At 37.9% G+C, this 27,945-nt stretch overlaps 1 protein-coding gene across 1 annotated transcript in view; it reads right to left on the bottom strand.

Moving 5' to 3' along the window:
- Window positions 1-27,945, bottom strand: part of ITPR2 (inositol 1,4,5-trisphosphate receptor type 2) — a 502,139-nt gene that overhangs the window by 318,974 nt on the left and 155,220 nt on the right. The window contains exons 16-21 of the mRNA XM_059185826.1: window positions 26,582-26,754; window positions 24,194-24,313; window positions 23,893-24,078; window positions 22,280-22,531; window positions 21,548-21,692; window positions 19,591-19,741 (exon numbers count right to left, since the gene is read on the bottom strand). Of these exons, the coding sequence (XP_059041809.1) occupies window positions 19,591-19,741; window positions 21,548-21,692; window positions 22,280-22,531; window positions 23,893-24,078; window positions 24,194-24,313; window positions 26,582-26,754 (1,027 nt within the window). The remainder of the gene's footprint in view (window positions 1-19,590; window positions 19,742-21,547; window positions 21,693-22,279; window positions 22,532-23,892; window positions 24,079-24,193; window positions 24,314-26,581; window positions 26,755-27,945) is intronic.

A 27,945-nucleotide genomic window follows, 5' to 3' on the forward strand; every position in this document is an offset into this window, starting at 1 on the left:
ATAACCGATGTTCATCTGGCTCTGTTCTAAGGACAGTGGGGATGGGAGGACATAGGAAAAATAGAACTAACAACATGGCTAGGAAAACATAAAACATAAAATATATCCATAAAAATTTTTAAGAAGAGATATAAGGCAACTGAGAGTTATAGCATGGGCAGGATGAAGATTCCTTAAGAAATTTTTTTAATTTAAAAAAAAGTTTTGTTTTGTTTTGTTTTGTTTTAATTTACTGAGAGAGACAAAGACTGTGCACTAGCAGGGGGAGGGGCAGAGGGAGAGGAAGAGAGAATCTCAAGCAGACTCTGCACACTAAGCTCCAGAGCCCAATGTGGGGCTTGATCGTGTGACTCTGAGATCATAACCTGCGCTGAAATCAAGTCTGACATTTGACCAACTTTGCCACCCAGGGGCCTCTAAATTGTTTTTTAATTAAACTTTTAGTTTAATTTTTTAAATTATTTTAGGTAAGGAGGGTAAAGGGCAGCTTCACTGAAGAGACACAATTTTGAACTAGGCTTTGAACAGAGTTGAAGATTTAGATTAGTATGATCTTCCTCAAATTATGTCACCATCCTAGGTATATACTCTTAATCTAACAAAATATGTTCCAAGTCCTGTGAGAATAAGATTGTATAATACGTACAAAAACGTCATGAAGAATAAAAGGTATCATATAATTATAACGTATTACCTCAAAATGAAAAGTGGAGGACATGTGCATGTTTTCACTACATCTCTTAAAAACAATTATTCTCCATTTCATCATGTTCTGTTAGAGTAACCACCATTCTACTAAGGAATGCGTGGTTCCTTCATAGCTCATGATCTCTTACACTCTGTCTTGACTGACATACAATATCACCTCAAAAAGAAGACTTTCAGAGAAGTGCTTTATAAAGAATACTCAATGAACAAAATAGACAATATGACACCAAATTTTCTTCATTCTAAATAAATACTCATTGAATAGAGTATGCTGATAAACGATTTACACATTCCAGCCTTCCAAAACCTTAGAATTTGAACAAAGCAAAACCTATTGAACACACACTACCAAAATATAGTAATGTTATTATCCATCTTTTTTTTGAATATCAAGTAGACTGCTTAAAAGAAAATTATTTCTCATCACACCCACACTCTAAAGAAGTGTTATTCAAAGGATAAATTTAAAAAGCAATTCATACAAAACAGTGGTTGAGTTCTACATCCTACTTTGGATTTCATCACTGTCAAATACTGACAAAGGCATTTCAATATTCCAAACCTCAAGATTTTAATTTGCAAAGCTGATTTTAATTCTTAACTGTTGGTAATCTAACCAATAAATGAATTTACATACTGTTTTCAATTGAGATACAATTTAGATACAATAAAATGCCCAGATCTTAAATGAAAGTTTTCAGCAGTTCTGCTTTAGAAGGACACACACCCCTATAAACCCACATGTCATCCAGATACCAAATATTTCCATTACCCCAGAACCTCTTTTGTACCTTTCTCCAGTTCCTCTCCTCTACCTTCCCCCTCACCACCACCACCACCAAGAGCAACCACTATTCTGATTCATCATCACACTATAGATACATGCATTAAATAATGTAGTTTCATAGGTATGATTTTAATTAAATGATCATAACCAAAGAGTACTAGTACTAGCACATCTATCATTGTTAAATGATATCAGAGAGGTTTCTAGCTCCTTGCTGCTGTACCATTGCCTCAACCAGATAAGTATTTTTGTTGCTGACTGGTGAAGTCAGAGACAGCATGTTTCTTAAATGTAAAGGTAGCATGAAACAAAAATGATAACTAATATAGTGATTTATTCCACCAAATCCCCAAACTACACCAACAACATGATAAAATCAAAACAAAATGCTTTGTATTTAGAACCCCAAAAAACCAACTAAAGTATCTGTAAAGTATCTGATGGGAAAATATGAAATACTGGAGCACAAATTCAATTTGAGTTCTGTTCAGGTCCCATGGGGATCTACACTATGTCATTGTTACCAAAAACACTCAGTTCACTTAGACCGCATTACAAAAGTAAAGAGTTCAGAATGAAAGAGAAAATAACTGTACTTGCCTCTGTGCTGGTCAGACCAGTGATCAGTAACACCTGAATCCTAAAAGGAATAGTTAAAGAAACTACGCAGAGAGGAGGAGACACACAGGCAACATGCTGGTCATTTTCAAACGGAGGGAACAGACATGTGGAATTGATGTTCAATTTCAATGTGCCTCCAGGGAACAAAAGTAGGACTGCTAATTGGAAGTCAGAGGCAGATATATTTAGGATAATTTAACAAAACAGACCTAACATAACAAAAGAAATCTAATAATTGGAGCTCTTGGAAATAAGAAAGACCTGTCTTTTGCGGCAACAAAATCTTGGTCACTCCAATGTTCAAGGAGATCCCAGGTGACCATTTGTAATGGGTGTTGTATGAAGATTTGAAGTTTGTATATTGCATAGATGACTTCAACAATCCCTTTACATGCTAACATTCTACGCATTTATGTTTAGGTTCCAACAGTGTACCTTATTGGAGGTCACTGGTGGACTCTCTTCAGCAGAAATTGAGAAAACTGGGGAACCATTCCCAGTGTATTGACAGCTCAAGGCATCAGATTCTGAGGTTCAAATAGTATTTATAAATAGAGAAAAGAGTTGGGGAGGACAACATGGCCCTCCTCAGTCACTCTCATTATTTGTGAGGGCATCCCTGGGTAATTGATTCTGTCCTATTAACTCAATATGGTAACAGTAGTAACTCTTCCTGGGTGCTAGGAATCATCCATGTCTTTCCTAGATAACTCTGGAGGCTCCAGCATCACTCTATAGCTTAAAGACTAAGAGTAAATTCCACACTGAACTGTGGAAGGTGCTCCACCCACTGTGTACCTGATAACTTTGTGAAACCAAACACAAAAACGACACATGATGCCTTTGTTTCTAACAAATCCCACAGAAACACCAACAAACACAAAATCAGTCTCCTGCCTCTACTGGTCAATTAATTATGAAGCCGAACAAAAATAATTTTATGTATTATAACTTTATGTAATATCTGACTGAGAGAACCAAAAGAAAGTTATACTCCCAAAAGGAAGAGGTACTTCATGACTTAGTGTGTCATGTAAATTATGCGCGCATCATAACCATTAAGTTCTTGTGAGATTTATTAACTTACACAGTTAGCAAGTGAATATTTCAATCATATTACTCTATTAAGACAGTGCATCAGAGATCACTGAAAAGGTACAACATTATTCACTCAAACTGCTCAAATAAAATTGCAGGAACAAAATACCAGGAAGTATTTTATCATGAACTGGCATTTCTCATGTTCTGTCTCCTTCATTACAAGTTTGGAAAGGGAAACTAGAAGTTCATCAGTAATAAAAGAAAAAAAATCCTAGTTTGGGAATGTCACAGTCCAGAAGATATTTTTAACATTCAAATGCTTAAATATTTATATAAAAGCATGTAGTCTACATACATTCATCAGATGCATTTCACTCAATAGGTAACCCTTGTATGTAAATAATAGTATGTTATACATGGTACATGCCAGCTTATAGAAACAGAAAGAGAATATGTTTTCATAGTTTTCCCCTCTAGGTTGCTCTCTCAGTCAATACATCTGAAACTTTATTATGGAATTATCCAGATAGTAAATCTAAGAGTCTGGAGCCTTTTGTAAGTCTACTAGGGAAACAACAACAACAATAACAACAAAAAGACAGACTTACAAAACATAATTACAAAGTTAAGAAAAGAAAGACACAAATATATACTTGGAATATTAGGACCTCGAAGTACTTTTGTCCTCCAAACACTTGCATATTTACATAGGGTGTGGCACTTACATACACTTGTCCTAATGATAAATTTATGAAAGTATATATGAGATATAGAAATGTGTCTAAGAAGATAAAATTGGTTAGAATTACTGGGGAAACAGTAAGAGGCAGAGCTAGAGACATCTGATGCATATTGTGAAGACCCCTGGGCACCAACTTAAAGAACTGAGTTATTCTCCAGAGAAGAAGAGAGCTAGTAAAAGAGCTAGCGTATGTGATTTAGAAGGATCCTTAGGATGGAATGTGGAGAAAAGGGCCAAAAACGGACTCAGGGAGACCAGTCAGAAATTTATTGTAGGGAGTGAACAGGGACATCCAACTTCAAGAGATATTTAAGTGGTAAAACCTTTAAGACCTGTGATTGAAACTTTGTTTCTGAGACAAGCCAACCATTCAAGAAGAGATGATTATTGGTTTTAAAAAGGTTTTTTGATCTGACCTGTAATCATTTCAAGTAAATTCAAAACTCTTTGGGAAACACCTACTGTTTAATGCTAAGCTTTCTTGGACACTAAACTTGGAAAAAGTAGAAAATAGCATCCCTGCAGATGAAGAAATCATCTAGATAGAAAGTAATATAATAATAGCAGAAAGAACATCAACTCTAGGGCTGTGGGTTTTTTAAGGAAGTGGGGAAAAGGAAAAGAAATCTGAATTCAAAATTTGGCTCAGCAAGCTATAAGTTGTGTGATCTTGGGCAATTTCCTGGGCAAAACAGTGATCATAATAACTAATTGATGGAGTGCAATAAGGATTAAAAGTAAAAGTGTACGGGACTCCTGGGTGACTCAGTCAGTTAAGCATCTGCCTTCAGCTCAGGTCATGATCTCAAGGTCCTGGGATTGAGCCCCGCATCAGGCTCTTTGCTCAGTGGGGAGTCTGCTTCTCACTCTGCCTGCTGCTCCCGGTGCTTGTGTGCTCTCTCTCTCTCTTTCTCTCTTTCTCCCCAGCAAATAAAGTCTTTAAAAAAAAGTAAAAGTATGCAAAAGATCTAAAGATGTGTTCAGTATTGAATATAAATAATACATCCCTTTTATAGTAATGTTTTGCCAACGTGTGGCCTGGCACATGGTAGAAACTCAGTATAAAGTAGATATATTACATAGTTATTCTCTACCTATTTTTAGACATGCATTTGAGTTTAAAAAAGGAACATGATTTAACATAGATCCTGTGTTTGAAACTTTCTGGATAATGGAGAGAGGATTAAGCCCAGAGAGGGTAAAGTCCTTTTAGGCTTTATTCATAAGTAAGAGAAAACTGTGAAGTTACATAGGCCTTTTTTCTAAAACTTATAAAAGCTTAAAGCTGGCAGTGGTGGGATAGGGGAGGGGGGAAGCAGGTACATTAAGCCAGAAAGAACTCAGGGGCAGAGCCAGCACAGCACAAAGCTGTAGGAGAACCAGACTCAGAAGATCAGAATGTCACAGAAATTCTTCCTTCATAACTGAAGAAGAAGAGACCAAAAAAGACTTGCTTCCCAGAACAGGTTTGTGATGCTGGTGATTCTGGGGCATTTTGAAGTAGGCAGCTTCTAGAAATTTTTCCTATCTAGAACTTGGTTGTATGTATTATGTTTTAAGGTTGTTTTTACTTTTCTCCCTAATCTCTATTTCCTATGAGATCATAATCATTTTTATTTTTCTTTCTAATCTGCATTTCCTATGAGATCTTACTCTTGAGCTACAATTTTTCCAATCACAGTATTTTTCTGGAAGATGCCTATAGTGGATAAGGTGATAGTCCGGCCCAGATGCTCTTTCAGGGATAAGGGACAATATATGGTCTCACCTGCTAGGAGTGCTACTCATTGAGTAGCTACGTTGAGGACAGCCCTCAAATGTCAGCCCTGTGTGGGGACTGATGCATCTGAAGAGAGCTGCCTCCAGTGGCACACCCATTGCAGTGCAGCCCATGGAGGCATAAAGGCTCAGCCCCAACTCTCACTCCAATGGCAGATGATTCTGAAAGAACATCCCAAATGCAGACATCTCCCCTCACCCCAGAGTTTGCCACTAGGTTGGCATCACAACCCAATTTCTCCCTTTGCCGATCCTGCTCCTTTCCCTTCCATTTCACTGGCATTGATCCTAAAGAGTCACCAGTAACACCTCCTTCATGCTAATCTCTGGCTCAGGGTCTGCTTCCTGGGAAACACAACTTGCAATAAATAACTCCAGAGACTCAGGGACATTGTTATCACTGTTGCTGCCATTGTTGTTATTTAAAAATCAATGGAAGATGGGCACCAGGGAGTCCCAGTCACCTGAGAAGCCAACGGTTGATTTCAGCTCAGGTCATCATCTCAGGGTCCTGGGATGGAGCCTTGCATTGGGCTCCGTACTCATCAGGAAGTCAGCTTGAGGGTTCCCTCCCTCTCTCTCTCTCTCTCTCTCTCTCTGTCCCCCTCTGCCCCTCCCCTCTCTCTTCCTCCCCCTTCCTCTACCCCTACCCTCTCTTTCTCTCTCTCCCTCTCTCAAGCAAATAAATAAATAAATCTTTTTTTAAAAAAGTTAGTGGAAAAATCTCAAGGTGTTATGAGAACACACTCATCTAAATGGCACTCACATACACAAAGGGACAAGAGAAACTCTAGCTCTGTGAAGAGGATTACATGCGTGTCTCTGCCTCTTCTTGGAGTCAAAAGCTTCCCTTACTAGAAATACATGATTCCGATGGGAAGAAGGAGAAGGCAGAAGGGAGCATAGTTGGGAGATGTGAGGAACAAGACACATTCTGGAGATAAGACAGATGTGTTTGAAGCAAAGGGACATCCCTGGAAGCGGAGACGAGGGAAGACAGGTCAAAGAATAAGGCCATCCAAAGGAGACTCTTGAGAGGGAGAATGGGCAAAAAGAAGTCCGGAGATCCCTGCAAGAGATTTTCACATGATGAATGGTAACAGTAGTATCTTCTCCCTACAGGTAAACTTCGCTAACACTTCTGAGCACTGTGAACTCCCTCGTGAACTTACATCCTTTATAGAGACCTGGATAGAGCTCAGTCAGATCAAAAATTAAAAGAAGATGAAGGCACACTTGAAAGAGTCTTGAAAATACAAGCTGCCTTGGACCTTGTACTGGCTGCCCAGGAACGGGCATTGTACTAACCTTACTTCTGTTTGTTGTCATCCACCTGCAATGTCCTCAGCCTCACCTGCATCCAGGTGAATCCTGGCTTTCTTGCTTACTTGCTTGCTTGCTTTTTTTGTGATACACTCTGGTTCTTAGTGAACAAAGACTTCTGATTTCAAGGCATTCAAGCTGGTGGCTTTACAAAGAGCTATCACCGCTATTAACCAGGAGACAAAGGCCTCGTGGATACTGGCTAAAAGGAGTGTTTTGCAACACACGTTAAAAAGAACAGCATTCAGCAAGTGAACACACTAATCTTCAAAGACTCACAGTTTTGAACTGAAAAAGACCGTAAAGATCACAGTGAGACTAACCATATTTTATAAAGGAAGAAACTATTTTCTGGCAGCTATTTTGCCTGCAAATACTTTCTTCCTTTCCCACCCATATAACAATATTAAAAATGTTTCTGCTCCACCTCCCATCTCCATTTCCCTTCTTTTGAACAGCAACTATGCTGCCAGAAAAAGCATATTTCAAGGTGGATCATGTAAAGTCCCTTCCAAAATGCTCTCTGGCCCCCCACAAAAAAAAAAACAAAAATAGTTCAAGTGAAGAAATGGCTAGTTGTTTGCTGCGAGATAGACAGTCAGCTCCCAGACAGACACACATCCAAAGGGCCTCTTACCACCTGCCTGTCCTATCTCTTCCCTCCCCTGGGTGGGACCCACAGGACTCAAAGTCACCCAGGGGAGCTCCAGTCCTTTCAGGACATTGTGGTTATCTGTTTCTTATTCTCTAAAACATCTTTCAGCTCCAAACCCAAGCCCCAAAGAAAGGGAATCCTAAAAGTAAATGGGATTCTCCATTTGACTTTTGTAGCAATTTCCCATTTTCAACACACTAACCTATGTACACCAACCAAAGAGATTGTCTGGTCACTGATTAGGAACTGGCCCACCTTTCAGGGCTTGACTATAGAAACTCCCAAGAATCTGAAGTTGTAAAAAAAGCAAAATGGAAGAAGATTATAAGAAACTATTCGGCTCTTGTTTGGTGTTTTGGTAGTTTTCTGATATATCACCTTTTCAAAGTCTGGTAAGTTCAAGGCCGGGGAGACAACTATGAAAAGAAATGATAGTCTTGGCCTAGACACCCTAACGAGGCCGACATCATACCCTGGGTTAAGACTTTATTGCTCCATGTTGGAGGCTTAAATTTGAATCCCAGTCCCATCCAAACCACAAACAGACAAGTGGAAAGACACTGACAGGATAACTAAATACTGAGTTAGACCCAAACAAGACTGTGTCACCTTCTGCTTTCTGTTCAAGTGAAGATGAGAGTTTCTCTCTCACTACGCAGAGTTAACATGTTATGTTGTTCATTAGACGAATGTAAGTTGTATTCACATTTGTTCCAAATATTTGAAAGACTCTCTAGGAAAACAAAATATATCCACCCCGCTACAAAAAAGTGATCTTAATCAGTAGTAGTATCAGTCCTCGGATTATACATCCTTCAGCAGGCATAAAGAGAAAGAAAAGTATAATTTTTTAAATAGAATGTACTTTCAAAAGTATATTGAAATATCTGACCTATCAGCCAGAGAAAGACAATATCACATGGTTTCATCCATATATGGAATTTAAAAAACAAAACGGATATAAGGGAAGGGAGAAGAAAATAAAATAAGACGAAATCAGAGAGGGAGATAAACCATGAGAGACTCTGAACTCTGGGAAACAAACGGAGGGTTGCTGGCGGGGAGGGGGATGGGGAAGGAGGAAACTGGGTGATGGGCATTAGGACACTTGACAGAATGAGCACTGGGTGTTACATGCAACTGATGAATCTCTAAATTCTAAATCCTAAATTTAGAATTAATTAATTCTAAATTCTATCTCTGAAACTAATTAAATTGAATTTAAATAAAAAAATTTTTAAAGAAAGAAAATATCTGACTTACCAGCCAGCATATGCACTGGCTTTTCACTTGCATACGTGACAAAGAGCCCTGCTTGACATAATCCTCCCACCCAAAAGATCAATTACACTGAATGGTGCCTGCGTATTCTAAATCACTGAGAGCAAATGATAGGTATTAGGCAAAGCAAATTGACTCAACAGCATAGCCTGCTGGGAGTGAATACATTTGTCTGAAAACAGTATTTCTTTTCATAAGTGAGAACAGAGCCAATGAAAGGTATGGGATGTGTGGTTCTGAAGGTCAGGACCTTCTATATCACTATAGCACAGGACAGGACAGTGCCCGCTCCCAGCATCTCTATATTAGTATGCCTGCATCATTTCCTGAACGGACCCCCTCGATGGCACAAAAATGAAAAGCTGCTTCTGACCTAGCAATTTCTGCCGAGGATGCCAATGGAAAGCCACAGGGATGGTGAGCAGTTACAGTCTGGGGGCTAGATTCAGACCCACAACCAACTCTAGGATAAGGATGACTCACGGGGGCACACAGTGGGCTGCACTGTTCCCAAGGACCCAAAAGAGGAAAACGTCTGGAATTGCCACTTTCCAACCCAGCCATCCCCAGAATTTCAAACACTAATCACTGACCTCTCAACCCACAGGATTTCCCAGAAAAACAAATGAATGCTACAGGTGCACACCCTCCAAGGCAGGCGCCACTGAGGCCCGCATGAAATGGAACTCCAGGAACTCTAAGCCCTTTCCCTCTGGACACGCCTCTCCTTCCGCTCCATTGGGTCTGACCTACCAAACAGCTACCAAACACATTTCTCTGAATGTCCAACCCCAACCGTGCTGGAGCACAATTAGTAAGTGGTAAGTAGATCAGAAGGATAAAAAAAGACCTAGTTCGATTGCAAAAAATTTTCCAGACACAGTATGAGATGAGAAGATTATCATGGCTTACTTAAAGGAACTGGTTCATCTAGCAACAATGCTTATAAAATTACTTCTTATTTTTTAAAAATTGTGCTTTGCAAATGACTTCCAACTGAATAAGGTTTCACTAAAATAGGAAAATTTAATCCAGATCACTTAAATATAAAAAAGCCAATATGATGCTACACTGGGTATTATTAATCTGGCCACATTGCTCTGGCTCCCATGAGTTGTCCTTTCAAGTAAGAGTTCTCTACCACCACCACCCCCCCCACCGCCAGGTACTTTCCACAATCTGGGATTTCCTCTCTGGCATCAACCTCTGTCTCATCCTGTACCACAGGAATTTTTCCCAGGCCTGAAAATCCTGTCTCCACATTTGGAGATTCCAGAAATGTGTTCTCTCTTGCTTCCTTTGTTAAGAATTTTAAGAGTCTAATAGAACATTTGTTAGGAATTTATAGTCTAATAGAACTCAGCTATAATAACACACCTCCTAGAACAAAAAATAATGCTTTAAGTTTGAGGTGTCATCTTATATATAATAAATCATTTTCCTACGTGGCTCATTATTTAAGTCGTTAACATGTTGTTTTGAAACATTTTCAAATTTATGGGAAGAGTTGCAAGAATAGTTCTTTGTATTATAGAATTCCTATAATACCTTCTGCCCAGTTTTATGAGATTCACGAATCTGGCTGTATTTGCATCCTCTCTCTGTCTCTCTCTCTCTCTCTCTCTCTCTCACTACGTACATAAATATATATCTTTCCTGCACTATTTACGTGTTAGTTCCACACATCCTGACCTTTTGACTCTCAATTCTTCACCTTGTATTCAGTAAAAACAAGAACATCCTCTTACATAACCATAGTACAATTATAAAGTTCAAGAAATCTGATCTACTACCACAGCCTAATATACAATTCATATTTGAATTTCACCTATTGTGCCAATAATGTCTTCTGTAGATGCTATTTTTCCTGATCCAAAATCACATATTGTATCTAGTTGTCATGTTTCCTTAATCTCCTTTAATTTGGAACAGTTTTTAGCCTTTCTCTTTCATGACATGGACATTTTTGAAAAGTTCAAGCCAGTTGTTCCACAAAATACCCCACAATTTATACTTGCCTCATAATTCTCCATGATTAACTGGAAACTGGATTTTTGTCAGGGATACTTACTGGGTGATATTATGTCCTTCTTAGTAGCTCACATCTAGAGGCATATGACATTGCTTTGTCCCAATTTCCTTTTGTTTTAAACTCTCTATTTCGTTTACTCAGCTTAAGAAATATCCGTATTGGGGAGCCTGGGTGGCTCACAGGTTAAAGCCTCTGCCTTCGGCTCAGGTCATGATCCCAGGGTCCTGGGATCTAGCCCCACATCGGGCGCTCTGCTCAGCAGGCAACCTGCTTCCTCCTCTCTCTCTCTCTGCCTCTCTGCCTACTTGTGATCTCTGTCTGTCAAATAAATAAATAAAATATTAAAAAAAAAAGAAATATCTGTATTTGAGACTGAACTGATACACTTCTAAAAAATTATGAACAAAAATTCTAACCTCAGTTACAATTTTTCTAAAATATTAGCTCATTGGACTGCCTCATGGTAGTCCAATGGTACTACACTGTCTCTGTGGTTTTCCCACACCTTTGTATATGAAGCTTTCCTGACGTAGTGTGCTGTTTCCTGGTTGGTCTTTGACTAATACCCATTTGAGTAGCACTTTCCATAGACCTCAATATCATCATGGCTTTCCAGAAGCTCTGGATAACTAAGGCATCTCCAAAGGCCCCAAGCAGGAATGGCAAACAATATTAGTCATTGAATGAAGAACATTACGTTTACATTGTATGGCTCAATATTGGTAGCAACATGATACACCTAAGCTTTGTATACTATAAAACTGTGATTTTATCTCTAGATTTTGTTATGATTAATATAGCTTTATGTCATCATTCCTCAATCAATAAATTTGAAGGCTAGATAAAGAAAAATATATCTATGTATATTAGCTTATTTGACTAATAAATAATCAAGTGATATGAATGATAGGAAAACTAATTTCTTATGGTTTAACTCTTAATGTTGCTAACTTACTAGTGCATCTTGGGCAAGTTAATTAATCTCCCTGAATAGGTTTTTCTATATTTGTACATTTAAATAAAACTTTCTAGAAAGCTAATAATGCAAGTTAACATGAAATAAACGTCGAACATTAGTAAAAGCAAAAATAATTCCTTGGAAAGGTTTTCTAGGGGCGAGGGAAGGAAGAAAGCCCAGCATAACATCTCTCAAAGGTTATCTGTAATTCAATTACAACTGTTATCAAATCATGCTTAATAATAAACTATGTTTTCTCACATTTTGTATTATGTATCCAATCACAGAAATGTATAAAAAATAATTTACTCCCTGATCTGCAGATATCAAGAGAAGGAATCTTGAAAAAATGGTCTTTAAATTCAAATTAATTTCAATACACCAAAAACTAGGAGAACAGAATTCTTGGGTATTTACTTAAAAGGGAATAAGCACATTACTTCAGATTCCAAAAATCTAGCCAAAATCCATAAACCCCTTTCTACCAATTAGGAAAAGGTATTTCCCCAAATCAAGAGACACTCTTCTCCTCAACATACAAGTCTTAAAGAGCAGAAGCCTCTGAGTCTCGGTTTATACTGAGACATATATAGATATTTCCCATTGATACAACACAAAGTTTCTTAGAGAATTATAATTGGCTCATAAAAACTATTATGAATTTATTTTAATACTGGAGTAAAATTGTGATGTCTCATATTTTAATAATAGTGTGTGTCGTTGTTAAGCACAAATCACACTACACGGAAGTTAATCCATGTAAAACCACTTAGCACATAGAGTACTCAATGAATATTAGCTATGTAGAAAGTATATTTATATAAGTCAACAAACAATTGCAATTATCTAGCATCACTTTTTGCTGACGTCCAAGATATCCCATTGTCCGGGGGCCCTGCTTTACGCCCTGGCTGTTCTGTCCTGGTCTCTCATGCTGACTTCTTCTCATCTCATGGCTCAATGTTGGAGGTCCCAGGATTCAATCTTTAGACCTTATTTCTTCCCAATCAACAAGCACTCCCAAAGTGATCTTATTCAGTTTGATATTTTGAGTGTCTTCTATGCACTAATTCTCACATTTATAGTTTCTACCCTGACATTACTCTGAAGTTGTCGACATAATATCTCCCCGTGGATGCCCAACAGGTATTTAAACCTAATGTGCCCAAACAGAAATCCTGATTTTTCCCTCCAACCCCCTCATCCACCAGTCCTTCCTACCTTGATGATAGCACCACATTCACACCAATGGTAATTCAAATCTAGGAACAGGGGTGCCTGGGTGGCTCAGTAGGTTGAAGCCTCTGCCAGGATCCCAGGGTCCTGGGATCGAGCTCTGCATCAGGCTCTCTGCTCAGTGGGGAACCTGCTTCCTCCTCTCTCTCTGCCTGCCTCTCTGCCTACTTGTAATCTCTGTCTGCCAAATAAATAAATAAAATCTTAAAAAAAAAAAAAAAAACCTAGGAATAATCTCTGACTCTCCTCCTTCTTATTCCACATTCAAGTCCTATCAGTTAATACTGTAAAATTCCCAAATCATCCCCTTTCCCCTAATCTACCACTCTTCTTCTAGTTCATCATCATCATTCAATTCCCTAAAAGCTTCCAAACTATGGTCTTCCTACCATTATGCCCACATCAGTATTCTCCATTCTCTACTCAGCAAGCAAAATTATCAGACCATATCAATCCTTTCTCAAATCCTCCCAAAAGACATGCAACAAACTCACAACAAAATTCAAATTCACAGGTCTGCAAGGCTCTATAATCCAGGGTTCTCCAACCTTCTCTCCTATTATTGTCCCCCATTTTACTTACCTCAGCCAAAGTGGCCTTCCGGCTACTCCTCCCTCAAGTCAATCTTATTCTGCCTCAGGGCTGGCTTCCTTGACCTATGTAGATCTCTGCTTAAATGTCAGAGGTTGCTCAGTCTATTCTGCCCTTCTCCCCACTTATTCTACCACTCTCCATATTGTCCCACTTTATTTTTCTTCATATCATGGGATGTTATAGTATACATTTATTTGTTTATCACCTGTCTTCCAGTAGGGAAAAAAGATGGATTCTGCCTCTGTATTTATTAATTGTCTGTCCTCCTTGTGGCTAAGGACTTTATCTTCTCTATTCCCAGTGAGTAGAACAGCATCTGGTATGTAATAGTAACTCAATAAATTCTTGTTGAAAAAAATGAATCATTCTCAAATTGCTGATAGAATGATTAAGAAGTCCAGAGATGAATGGGATCCATGAGAAAAATATGAGAATTATAAATAACATAAAAGAGTAAAAATATATATATACATATCTTACAGGGCAGACACAGACATGACAGAGACAGTGCAAACAAGATATTTACAAATTTTGAGAGAAAAATAAAACTTTCCTTTAGGGTAAAACTCTGAAAGCAGACTGTGAGCACTGAAACCAAGAGACCAATAGAGAAGATCAATTTCTAACTTATCAAGAATGACTTAGATCAGAGTAAATTGGAGATTATAAAAGGATCCTGCCAAGAAGATTCTTTAATATGGACATCTCAACTCCTATGTACCCTCTGGGACTGTTAAGAAGAAGAGTTTCTCATTGGTGAGATTCAGAAAATAGAAATAGGATAGACCACTGACAAGTCCCCTGTTCTTTGATTTACCATTACTGTTCTTGGCTTTTCCTTTGTTTTCATTCAGATATTGTTAATAGGCTTTGATTTTTATAAAATTTTAAATTTTTATAAAAGATGCAAGAAGAATACAGAATGCTTATACACCCTTTCGTTTTTTTCTCCACTTGCTTTCATAGCAACTCCCCCTACATACCACAACTCTCTCTGAATATACGGTATATATTACAGTTTTATCATGCTATGTCTTAAAATCAACATTCCAGACAATTACACCATGGAGAACTTAGGTTATTCTTTATTTACAGAATGTTTTCTTGGACTGTAATCTTATATATAAGTTCTGTTCCATGGTTTTAATTTTCTTCTTCAGAGGAACTCCAATTATTCATATGATGGCTCTTCTTTGCCTTTCTTCCATTTCAACCATTTTCTTTCTGACTCTTTTTACCTGTTTCTTCATATCGCTGACATTCTCATTATTGTTTTCCTGCCTTTCTTCAATTGTGCATATTATGCTTTTCTTCAAATCTATTCTTTTCATAATGTGATTTAGTCTCTAGATCTTTCCTGTGTCCAGTAAACTTTCATTTCATCTCCTCCTGATTTTTTGGTCTACGTCTAACCTGTTTTTTAATCTATGATTCAAGGTGGTTTTCAAATCCCAATTTTTGTTTGAAAATACTTAATTCACTTTAGAGTCTCATGTTACAATTTTCTTTTCTTCCATGGTTGGTTTTCAGAGCAGAATTTCCATCAACTGAAATGTTTTGATTCTCCATTCTATTTTGATTTTACAGTAGCATCATATATAGGAGGATTGATTTCATGTCTGCATTTCTTGGACAAGTCTGAAAATCTGAGCTGTTTCACATAAACTTCAGTTCAAGAACACCCTCTCTTGTCAGAGTAGCAAAGTGCAATTCCTTTAAATTCTAGCTCATGGTGGGTGGCAATGGAAAGGAATTACATACATTTCCTTCAATTTGTTGTTGTTGTTGTTGTTTATCTTGTGGAACTTGGGATTTCATCATCTTACTTCTTTTTCCCTTCAACATGAGATTCCAAAGGATGACTCTCCCTCATCCCTAGGGATGAACATTAACCCACTTCATTTCTAGAAGCATTGCATTTCCACAGCTGTTACCTGAGTACTGTTAAGCCCCTTCCTTTTTATTCAGTGCTCTTGTCTACCAGATTCTACGTCAGTATTTCCACACTTAGCACAGACTATCTTTCTGAGGGTGTTTTGCAGACAATCTCTTTTTATCTCTTCTGCACAGTTTTTCCAAAACCTTCTGTCTACAAAGGCTTGCAGTGAGAACCTGTGAGACAGCTCTACTGAAAACTGATGCTACATTTCTACTTACACCTGATGTTTGAATTGTCCTCTGTCTTCTAGTTCTGCTGAAGGTGAGGGATTTATATGGTTAAATTTGCTTCTTATTGGTCTCTACAGATTTCTGGAAAATGTAGAAATTATTAAGATTTAGGCAACAGTCATTGCACTCCTGGGTATTTACCATTGCACTCCTGGGTATTTACCCCAAAGATACAGATGTAGTGAAAAGAAGGGCCATCACTACCCCAATGTTTATAGCAGCAATGGCCACGGTTGTCAAACTGTGGAAAGAACCAAGATGCCCTTCAATGGACGAATGGATAAGGAAGATGTGGTCCATAAACACTATGGAGTATTATGCCTCCATCAGAAAGGACGAATACCCAACTTTTGTAGCAACATGGACGGGACTGGAAGAGATTATGCTGAGTGAAATAAGTCAAGCAGAGAGAGTCAATTATTATATGGTTTCACTTATTTGTGGAGCATAACAAATAGCATGGAGGACATGGGGAGTTAGAGAGGAGAAGGGAGTTGGGGGAAATTGGAAGGGGAGTGAACCATGAGAGACTATGGACTCTGAAAAACAATCTGAGGGTTTTGAAGGGGTGTGGGGTGGGAGGTTGGGGTACCAGGTGGTGCGTATTATAGAGGGCATGGATTGCATGAAGCACTGGGTGTGGTGCAAAAATAATGAATACTGTTATGCTGAAAATAAATAAAAAAAATTAAAATAAAATAAAATAAAATAAAAAGATTTAGGCAGCAGTAATTACTTTAGCTACCTGTAAGTTCCTCACTTAATCTTCCTTAACCAGATATTTCTGGCTAAGGAATATTAAGTAAATACATTAAGTATGAAATTACATTTCTGGTTTAACTTTTTTAACTCTGTAGTGGAGACTCCCGTGGACACACTGTGCTCTACCCAGGTCCCCTCTTTAGAGTTTAGAGTTAAGACACCTTTCTTTTCTCCCAGTTGAGGAGCATCATAGTTGCTGACCTCCCATGACACCTCTCACTAAGAATGACCTTTGGCCAAAGGAAACTGTCTTACCCAGGGATTCACACCCCACTCCATGAATAAGCCATCAACCAATGGTTGGCTGATGCATGAATACAAAATTCAGTACCTTTGCCTTAATTTATGACAACTATAAAGGGCCACCCTGCTCTAGAGCTAACCTATAGGATCAGATGATGTCTCACTTGTAAATGCAGTGTGGATCAGCTACTCCTGTTGCCCAATCCTACCTTCCTCACTTCCTTACAGGTGTATAACCTGAACACATTCTTCAATAGACCCTCTGAAAACAATTCTCTACCTCTCACTGTTTGCAAAGCATCCAACCTAAGACAATCACCAATAAAGAAAATAAAATTATTCTGTTATCAGATAAGCACTGTTGTAAGAACCTTGAGTATACTGTATACATTCATTTAATTTTCATAAGGAAGATGTGGGGAAGATATTATTATTATCATCTTCATATCTCAGATGAGAAAAGAAACTCTTGGAAAAAATAAGTACCTTGCCTAGGTTAATAAATGGTAAAGGCAGGATTTGAATACAGCACTCTGACTCAAAACCCCATTCTCTTATCCACTTCACTATACTGCCTCTCCCACTGGTTTTTCATTCACTACTTCTCTGGTATAACCATTACTGTTCCAATTCTTTGCATTTCTCTTTGCCCTGCTATAAAGCAGAACCATCATATGACACATACCAAAATGATCACAAATATTAAGATATTTTTATTTTTTAACACATAATATTTTCACTAATGAATTAGCCATAACATTAGTTGCCAAAGATGGAACTCACTGATCTATGACTTTTTCTTCCAAATTTTTAATTTATAAACAGCTAAGAAAGTTTATAAATCCAGCCTATTATCACTTAGTCCCACTATAGAATCACTGTTCATTTGTACACATGCATTAGCAAGTATATGTTAAAAACCACTTCTCCATAGATTTGTTTTTATCCCACAACATAAAAGATCATAATTTTTCTCAAAAATTATATACTCCAAAAGCAACCTATACTTTCAATGCCGTCCCAATCAAAATTCCACCAGTAATTTTCAAAGAGTTGGAACAAACGACCCTAAAATTTGTATGGAACCAAAAGAGACCCCAAATTGCTAAGGAAATGTTGGAAAAGAAAAAGAAGACTAGGGGCATCATGTTTCCTGATTTCCAGCTTTACTACAAAGTTGTGCTGGCACAAAACCAGACACATAGACCAATGGAACAGAATAGAGAGCTCAGATATGGACTCTCAACTCTATGGTCAAATAATCTTCAACAAAGCAGGAAAAAATATACAGTGGAAAAAAGACAGTCTCTTCAATAAATGGTGCTGGGAAAATTGGACAGCTATGTATAGAAGAATGAAACTCAACCATTCTCATACACCATATACAATGATAAACTCGAAATGGATAAAAGACCCCAATGTGAGGCAGGAATCTATCAAAATCCTAGAGGAGAATATAGGCAGTAACCTCTTCGACATTGGCCACAGCAAATTCTTTCAAGATATATCTCCAAAGGCAAAAGAAACGTAAGTGAAAATAAATTTTTGAGACTTCATCAAGATCAAAAGCTTCTGCATAGCAAAGGAAACAGTCAACAAACAAAGAGGCAACACATGGAATGGGAGAAGATATTCGCAAATGACACTGAAGACAATGGGGTTATGATATCTAAGCTCTATAAAGAACTCCTCAAACTCAACACACACAAAACAGATAATCGTGTCAAAAAAAAAATGGGTGGAAGACATGAACAGACACTTCTCCAAAGAGGACATACAAATGGCTAACAGACACATGAAAAAATGTTCATCATCATTAGCCATCAGGGAGATTCAAATCAAAACCATATTGAGATACCACCTTACACCAGTTAGAATGGCCAAAATTAAAAAGACTGTAAACAACAAGTGTTGAAGAGGATGTGGAGAAAGGGGAACCCTCTTACACTATTGGTGGGAAAGCAAGTTGGTGTAGCCACTTCCGAAAACAGTGTGGAAATTCCTTAAGAAATTAAAAATAGAGCTTCCCTATGACCCTGCAATTGCACTACTGGGTATTTACCCCAAAGAAACAGATGAAGTGAAAAGAAGGGCCATCTGTACCCCAACAGATGAATGGATAAAGAAGATATGGTCCATATATACAATGGACTATTATGCCTCCATCAGAAAGGATGAACACCCAACTTTTTTATCAACATGGACTGGACTGGAAGAGATTATGCTGAGTGAAATAAGTCAAGCAGAGACAGTCAATTATCATATGGTTTCACTTCCTTATGGAGCATAAGGAATAACATGGAGGACACTGGGAGATGGAGAGGAGAAGGGAGTTGGGGGAACTTGGAGGGGGAGACGAACCATGAAAGACTGTGGACTCTGAGAAACAAATGGAGGGTTTGGGAAGGGAGGAGGATGAGGGTGAGCCTGGTGGTGGGTATGAAGGAGGGCACATATTGCATGGAGCACTGGGTGTGGTGCATAAACAATGAATTTTGGAACACTTAAAAATTTTTAATTTAATTTAATTTTTTAAAAAACTACTAAGCAGGTGAAGAAGTGGTGATGGGAGGCAGAAATACCTTTCTCTTGTTATAGCAAATAGTCAATACTATTGCTAAAAATTGATTTCAATCTCTTAAAAAAAAAAATTTCTTACCACCATCTTGAAATTTGCTTAGTCTTTCAAAATACGATGACATGGGGACCTGTACAATATCTAGGATAGCCAGAAGTGTTCTTGTTAGTCTTAACAATTCGCTGAAACTATAAAATCCAAAGTATATAAGATTCCGAGCCAAGTGGACCACCTTAATAAAAAAAAGGGAGGGGAAATGGGAAAGAAACAAAAGAAAAACATTACAAACTGAAATTAACATTGATTTTCTTTTTTAAGTAGGCTCCATGCCCAGCATGGAGCCCAGTGGGGGGCTTGAACTCATGACCCTGAGTTCGAGACCTGAGCTGAGTTCAAGAGTCAGACACTTAACTGACTAAGTCACCCAGGTACCCCTGAAATTAAAATTGATTTTTTTTTATATTAATGCAGGTATTTCAAAACTTTCTAATTCTCTAATACTTAGGAATTAAAATGCCTGCAAAAGCAACCACTGAACTCTGATTTATTCATGTTTATAATCAAATCCAAATAAGGTCAGTTTGCCATCTCTCTCAAAAGCTCAAATGATGGGCTGCCTGGGTGGCTCAGTGGGTTAAGCCTCTGCCTTCGGCTCAGGTCATGATCTCAGGGTCCTGGGATCGAGCCCTGCACCGGGCTCTCTGCTCAGTTGGAAGCCTATTTCCTCCTCTATCTCTGTCTGCCTCTCTGCCTACTTGTGATCTCTCTCTCTCTGTAAAACAAATAAATAAAATCTTAAAAAAAAAAAAAAAAAGCTCAGATGACATGATGAGGTAGTCTGGTCCACAGCCAGCAAAGAAGCCAAAAAGAGATTTTAGATGTATTAAGGTGTTTAAAGAAATTTACATTAGAATGATCTACTTAACTAAATATTAACTTATTTAAGTCACAATATCACTTAATAAATGGTTACATTAATGAGTTACTTTAATAAATGGATTTTATAAAGGAATTTGTCCAGAAATAAATCGTTCCTTATGCTGTTATGTGGTCTTCTGGACACTGTAAGACATTCTAGGTATGACAGTCAGCTTCTAACATGGTCCCCAAAGTATGGTCTCTTTTCACAATGCACCAAGGATGGACTGTGTGACAAACAGAATACAGCAGAAGTAATGGCATGCCACTTCCAAGACTAGGTTTGAGAAGATTGCAAATCCCATCTTAGCCTCTCTCTCTTTCTAATGGCTTGCTCTGCGTGCCATGCCATGGCAGCCTATGGAAAAGGCAGCCTATGGAAAGGCCTGCATGGCATAAGGTGAAACCGCCGGTCAACAGGCAGCAAAGAGATATGGCCACCAAGATACACATGAATGAACTTAGCAGCAGGTCATCTAGCCGGAGATAAGTGCAACCCCAGTCAATGGTTTTAGGGATTCATGAGAATCCCTGAGCCAGAACCACCCAACCATGAATTTCCAGACTCCTAACCCAGAGAAACTGTAAAATAATAAATGCTTGTTGCTTTCGGCTAAGTTAGGAGATGATCTGTTGTACACCAGTAGATACCTAATCCACCAGGTATCAGGTAATGGCATCCTTTCTCTAGTTTTGTCACTATATCCCCCAAGTGATATTAAACCAAAGGTATTTCAATTCAGTTTAATGAGGCTAAAAATTTCACTTCCATGGAGATGGGGGTAAAATGTATCCAAACAAATTACAATGTATGCAAATTATCTTTGTTCATGAAAAGCAATAAAACTTATACAGATAAATGAAACCCTCAAAATCCAGGAAAACAGAAGGTAACAGGTAATTATAAACAAAATATTTTGTATTGAACATCAGGTCTAATCAAAGCATCAAATCTGTCTTTTAATCAATAGCAGAGGGAATCATACACTCATCAACTAAACTACCCAAATCCAAAAACATCCTAAATATTAGAGGGAAAAAAATCTTTGATGCTCAGTGTATCTAACTCTTGACAGGGAAAACTGAATAACCTCACAAATTAATCATTTATATTAAATACCTCAAATGTCAGTTTGTTTTTTTCTTTATCCCCAAAAGGAAAGGGCTGATTTACAACTTCTTTCAAGTATTCTTCAACAAATTCCATTGTCAGTGCAAATTTCCTCTTCATATCATTTCTGGAAGAGTCTGTTATAGAATCATATCTAGAAAGAAAGAATATAAAGCAAGTTCAGTTGAGTGCAATCATTCAAAAATGGGAAAATATATGTACATTAGCTTCCCAGCTTCTTAAGTTTAGGTAACTTATTTAAACTTTCTAGATGATTCTACCATAATATTAAGCACTTAAAAAATTGTTACTCCTATTATAAATACGATTTCTGCTTATTGGTTTCCAGAATGCTTCTATTACCAAGAGTTGTCATTTTACTCTCCAAAAAGAGTATCTTATATGTATTTGATAGACTAACAACCTGGGTGTGTGGGAAGGAGGGCTAAACAAGTTGATAGGAGGAAGGCATGCACATGCCTTGATGAGCACAGGGTGACGTATGGAAGTGTTCAATCACTATACTGTACACCTAATATAACAATGTATGTTAACTAACTGAAATTAAAATTAGAACTTTAAAAAAAATAATTAAAAAATAAAAGCAGTTAAAAAAAAAGACTAACAACCTGAGTCTCAACCCAAAAATGCCCTTCCATATATTCATTTCAAAGTTGAAGACATTTGATTTTGAGTTCATCTACTGAACGGAAACTGCTCAGGAAATGTTTCCAAACATACTCATGAATTGTGATCTTTGTAGGAATTTCGGTCCACAGCCGGGCATAGCGAACAGGCACCACAGATTCCTGGGGATCCCGGTCAACATGCATGTGGAGCATGAGGCGACAAAAAGACGCTCGGAGGTCAAAAGGCAGGCTCTCATCCGACACACACCGCAGGATCAAATCCACAGAGAGCTGCATAGAAATCTGGTTTATGGCCAGATACTGGCGATCCAAGCACATCCTTGCAAAGAGGTTTAGCTGGTACCTTTAAAATATGAAACATGCTACATTATTCGTCTTCTCTTGATAAAGTTCTTAAACAGCACAATATCAATCAATATCTACCAACTACTTTCATACAACACCAAAACTTCTGAGTGTTCGTGACACTGGAATTGAATTTTTTTAGTAGTGAGTGAAGTAATCAAAGGATAGCAAATACACGAAATTATCTCTACATCTATTCATGTTACAATTTCTCTTACTTGTTCCAGCAACAAGTTGGAAAGTGTCATTGGTGGGGGGTACCTCAATGGCTCAGTCGGTTAAGCATCTACCTTTGGCTCAGGTCATAATCTCAGGATCCTGGGATTCGAGCCATACATAGGGCTCCCTGTTCAGCAGGAAGTCTGCTTCTGCCTCTCCCTCTGCCCCTCCCCACTGCTTGTTCTCTCTTTCTCTCTCTCAAAGAAATAAATAAAATCTTCAAAAAATAAAAGTAAAGAAAGAAAGAAAAGAAAGCACATTAGGCTCTCCATTTTTGGTTTCCTAGGATTACAAATACACTAAGCCTGAAGGCTATGGATAACAGTGCACACAAAACCATCTCACCTACCCAATCCCAATCAGCTCCAGCCCTAATATCTAGCTACGCTCTATCTTTAGATCCACTCAGTTCTCAAACCAAATGTGACCTATCCAAATGGCATCAGTTACACTTGGATTCAGTAACCTCTGAGATCAAGAATTAGCCTTGGCTTTGTTGCAATACCTGTAGAAATTGGGGAACACAAGGCACGCTTGGCCTTTCTCAGATTCCTGTCATCTGGGCCCAACCTTTTCCAAGGGCACCCATTAGAGGTTTCTATACCTTAAACTCAAAGATACCAGCTAGGTTCTTGCTCCCAACATACTGACTTTAGGCAACTACCATGGTGACTTCTGCTGCCAAGTGCCACCACTGAACTTTCATAACTATACATACCAGCTTCTCTCCAGCCCTAGTACTCCACATAGTTGTAAACATTCTCTACATTCCTGATGGCTAACTTTCTCAGAGGCCACCTCTGCAGCTGGATCAACACACCCAGCTCAGCACCAGCCCTCAAGTCCAACACCATGGTCCCATCATGTCTCTCATCTCATATGGATCAATCACAGGGAGAAAACCCTCTGCTGCCCAACAAAACCAAATCAGTGAAAAATAATCAGAAAACTGCAAGTTGTGCAGGTGGAAATCACAGATGTTACCTTTTATTTTGAAGACTTTAAATAATATTATATATTTCCACTACCTTTGTTTTGACATGACTTTTAAAATTTTCTATTCATAGGTACCCGACTTTTAGAGGTTTCAGAGAATTTTCTCTCAATAAACATGTAAGACTGATAATTATGATTCTTTACCTATAATAGGTAAGAACTTCCAAATCAGCTTTGGTGCCTTCTTTTGCTTCTTGAGCAAGGTGCCTGATAGCTTTGCCATGAGGTTCCTTGTTGCTGTCAATCCAGTAGAGCCAAACTTCTTCATCATCAATGTCATCCGAGAGGATGGAGCTCTCCATGGGGTTGTCTACTTGCATTGAAACCAGCCTTGAAATAAATTATACATATAAAATAAATTAAGGAGCTAACTCACAAATATGACAGGAGTTACGACGCTTACAAATAATGAACAGAAAAAGATTTCTCCCCTATCTGGGCTTACTTAGTTTGAATGAGAATGTCTGCATTGCCTGGGCTCAGCATAAATTTACAGATGAGTTCTTGAGTTACAGGTATAGCAGTGGTATTAGAAACACATAGATCTGACAAATAATCCAAAAACCTGGCAAGAGAAAAAAAAATAAATTGAACACTAAGAAAAGGTACTTCATAAAACAGCACAATAAAAATATCCTTGGGGATATAATGAAAGTAAGTTTTTATATCTATTTTTAATAGCTCCATGCAACATTTTTAATATGTCATTGAGTACTGCATCATTAGAAGCAAATTAAGCATCCAATTATTTGTGTTTAATATAAATTTTGTTTCAAAAAATGATATAAGTTTTCTTCTATTTATCTGGTGATATTCCTCCCACAGCACTGTGACTTACTATATTTAGAAAATCAGCTATCTGCCCTAAAATGAGGCTATCCAAGAACTGGATAACAAAACAAAAGCAGATGAAAGTTAATGCTGTATTGAGTAAAATAGGAAAACAGCACAGTTAACAAAAGTGAACATGGCCTAGTTGAGTCAAAGGCCCATTTTTACCTTCTAACATTTATTTGCTGTGCTAATGAGGAAAGAAAACTCAATTTGCTTGATTTATCTGCATTCATTTCTTCTAGGTAAAGCTGTATGTGGAACAGAATTGTGGAATATAAGGAAGAGCATGGAGGACATTAGGAGAAGGAAGGGCAAAATGAAGGGGGACATGGAATCAGAGGGGAAGACGAACCATGAGAGACTATCGACTTCAGGAAAGAACTGAGGGTTTTTGAAGGGAGAGGGTATGGGGGATAGGTTAGCCCAGCAAGGAGAATTAGGGAGGGCACCAATTGCATGGAGCACTAGGTGTTATACACAAACAATGAATCATGGAACACTATGTCAAAAACTAAGGATGTACTGTATAGTGACTAACAGAACATAATAAAAAAATTAAAATTTAAAAAAAATGTGAATTTGATGGAATACCCCAATAGTAAGGAATATTACCATAATATTAATCATAAGTAATGATGATATTATGGTAACATTCCTTACTATTGGGGTATTCTTGTGCAAATTGCTATCTAGGCTGTTTTCTCATCTCTAAAGTGTGAATAATAATTTACGATAATAAGCAAGTTGGTGCAGCCACTTTGGAAAACAGTGTGGAGATTCCTTAAGAAATTAAAAATAGAGCTTCCCTATGACCCTGCAATTGCACTACTGGGTATTTACCCCAAAGATACAGATGTGGTTAAAAGAAGGGCCATCTGCACCCCAGTGTTCATAGCAGCAATGGCCACAGTCGCCAAACTGTGGAAAGAGCCAAGATGCCCTTCAACAGACAAATGGATAAAGAAGATATGGTCCATATATAAAATGGAGTATTGTGCCTCCATCAGAAAGGATGAATACCCAACATGGATATTTGTATCAACATGGATGGGACTGGAAGAGATTATGCTGAGTGAAGTAAGTCAAGCAGAGAAAGTCAATTATCATATGATTTCACTTATTTGTGGAGCATAAGGAATAACACGGAGGGTATGGGGAGATGAAGAGGAGAAGGAAGTTGAGGGAAATTGGAGGGGAAGACAAACCATGAGAGACTGTGGACTCTGAGAAACAAACAGGATTTTGGAGGGGAGGAGAATGAGGTGATGGGTGAGCCTGATGGTGGGTAATAAGGAGGGCACGTATTGCATGGAGCACTGGGTGTGGTGCATAAACAATGAATTTTGGAACACTGGAAAGAAATAAAATAAAATGAAAAGAATATATAATATATTGATAATATTACAATAATATACAACCAGTGTACCTCATGGAAATGTACAAGGACTTAAGGCAATGTACATGAAAATATTTTGAAAAACTAGAATTGCTATAAAAACATAAAAGATCAAAATGAAAGTCACTCATATTTAAATATGTCTATAAAATGTTTTAATTTCCTATAAGGTAATAACTCTATGATTCATAATTATTATAAAAGCAAACCTAACATAGTTTTGTCCATGAAAGTTAGTGACGTGAAAGAATTCCAACTTTTACAGGCTGCTTGGGTGGCTCCATCAGTTAAGGGTCTATATCTTGATTTTGGCTCAGGTCATGATCTCATGGTTATGGGATCAAACTCCTGCATCAGAATCTGTGCTCAGCAGGGAGCGTGCTTGAGGATTCTCTCCCTCTCTCCCTCTGCCCCTCCCGGCCACTCATGCAGCCTCTCTCTCAAATAAATAAATCTTAAAAAAAAAAAAAAAGAATTACAACTTTTAAAACCTTCCAAAAATAAAGCAAAAAGCTCTTTTGCAAAGAAAAATAATAAAAATAAAATAAAATAAAATAAAGCACAATCCCCACTAGTAAAGAATACTGCATAACCACTTCAAACCTTGGCTCACGATTTCTCCTGAGTAAACTGACAAATGTTTCTATTTCTTTTGCTGTGATATGTTTCTCTAGTAGTTTTCTGTTGTTGTGCAACAAAGCTGTGATGGTATCTTCTGCCAAAATATCATAGCCAATCTGGGACTGCATGACACAGAAATTCTTAGCAATATATTCCTGCAAAGAAGAAAGACTGTCAGAATATGCTGCCAAACAGCTTAGCAATAACAGGTTCTATTAGAGTCAGCAATATCGATTAATTTATTCATAACAAAAACTCAACTGCATCGTCCAAAGAAAAGCAATAATCTTTCGATAAATATGGCTTCTTGCGAAAGGAAATTGAAACATATGAGCATATGCCTAATTTAAATTATAATAGAAAATTATATACATAGAAATATTTAATGTGGGTACTTATATTCTGAAAGCATAGGTAGGAAACACAAAAATAAACCTAGTTAAAATAACAATTTCTTTCGACATGATAAATTTTGCATGCCTAACAGAGGCCCTTCTTCTGGTTCAAACTAAAAGTCATAACCATTGACTGTATCGTAACTACAGAAAGAAAATGACTCTGATATTTCATTCATGAGGCTTGACATCTATCCTGTTACATGAAGAGCCCAGGCTGACTTGCAGTGATTTCTTTTTTGTGCATATCCAAATCTATTAAATCTTCTCTTCAAAATAAAGATAAAATCCCATACCACTTTTTATCTTAAAAAGCTACCATACAAGATAATATGAATAATCAATCACTTCAGTGACCAGGTCATTCATCCCATAAGTACTTCTTAAAAGCCTACTACATTCCTGGCCGTTTGAGAGACTAGACGTATATATGGCACCAAACAAGATAGGTGAGTTCTCGTGAAGCTTACCTCTCACTGTGAAAAAAAGGCAGTAAAGGAGATAATAAATATGATCCTTTTATATGTTAATAAGTGACGTGAAACAAAGGGACAGCTTGAGCTGGGATGGAAAATAGAGGAATGATCAAAAGGGGGCAGCCATGGGGAGAGAAACATCTAGGTAGGCAGTGGAACCACGTTCTTTGTGCTCTACAAACAAAGGTGGCCCGCGTAGCTAAAGTGTAGTACATGAAGCAGAAAACAAGAGCTGAAATTGAAGAGGTAGGTCCTTGGGAGACAGGGTAAAGGGCCAAAATGTTATTCTAAGAGCAAGAAAAAGCCAGAAAGTTTCAGTCATGCATGACTTAGTCTGCTCCTCCTTCTCCACACTGACTCTTCTAACTTCCAAGTCACTATTGCTCATGTCCTACATTCTGTGTACAAGCAAGAATCCCACACAACCATAGACAGACCTGGTAACTAACCCCTTCCACACTCCACAGTTCTCACT

This window comes from Mustela lutreola, chromosome 8 (genome assembly GCF_030435805.1).
Source record: "Mustela lutreola isolate mMusLut2 chromosome 8, mMusLut2.pri, whole genome shotgun sequence".
Taxonomy (NCBI): domain Eukaryota; kingdom Metazoa; phylum Chordata; class Mammalia; order Carnivora; family Mustelidae; genus Mustela; species Mustela lutreola.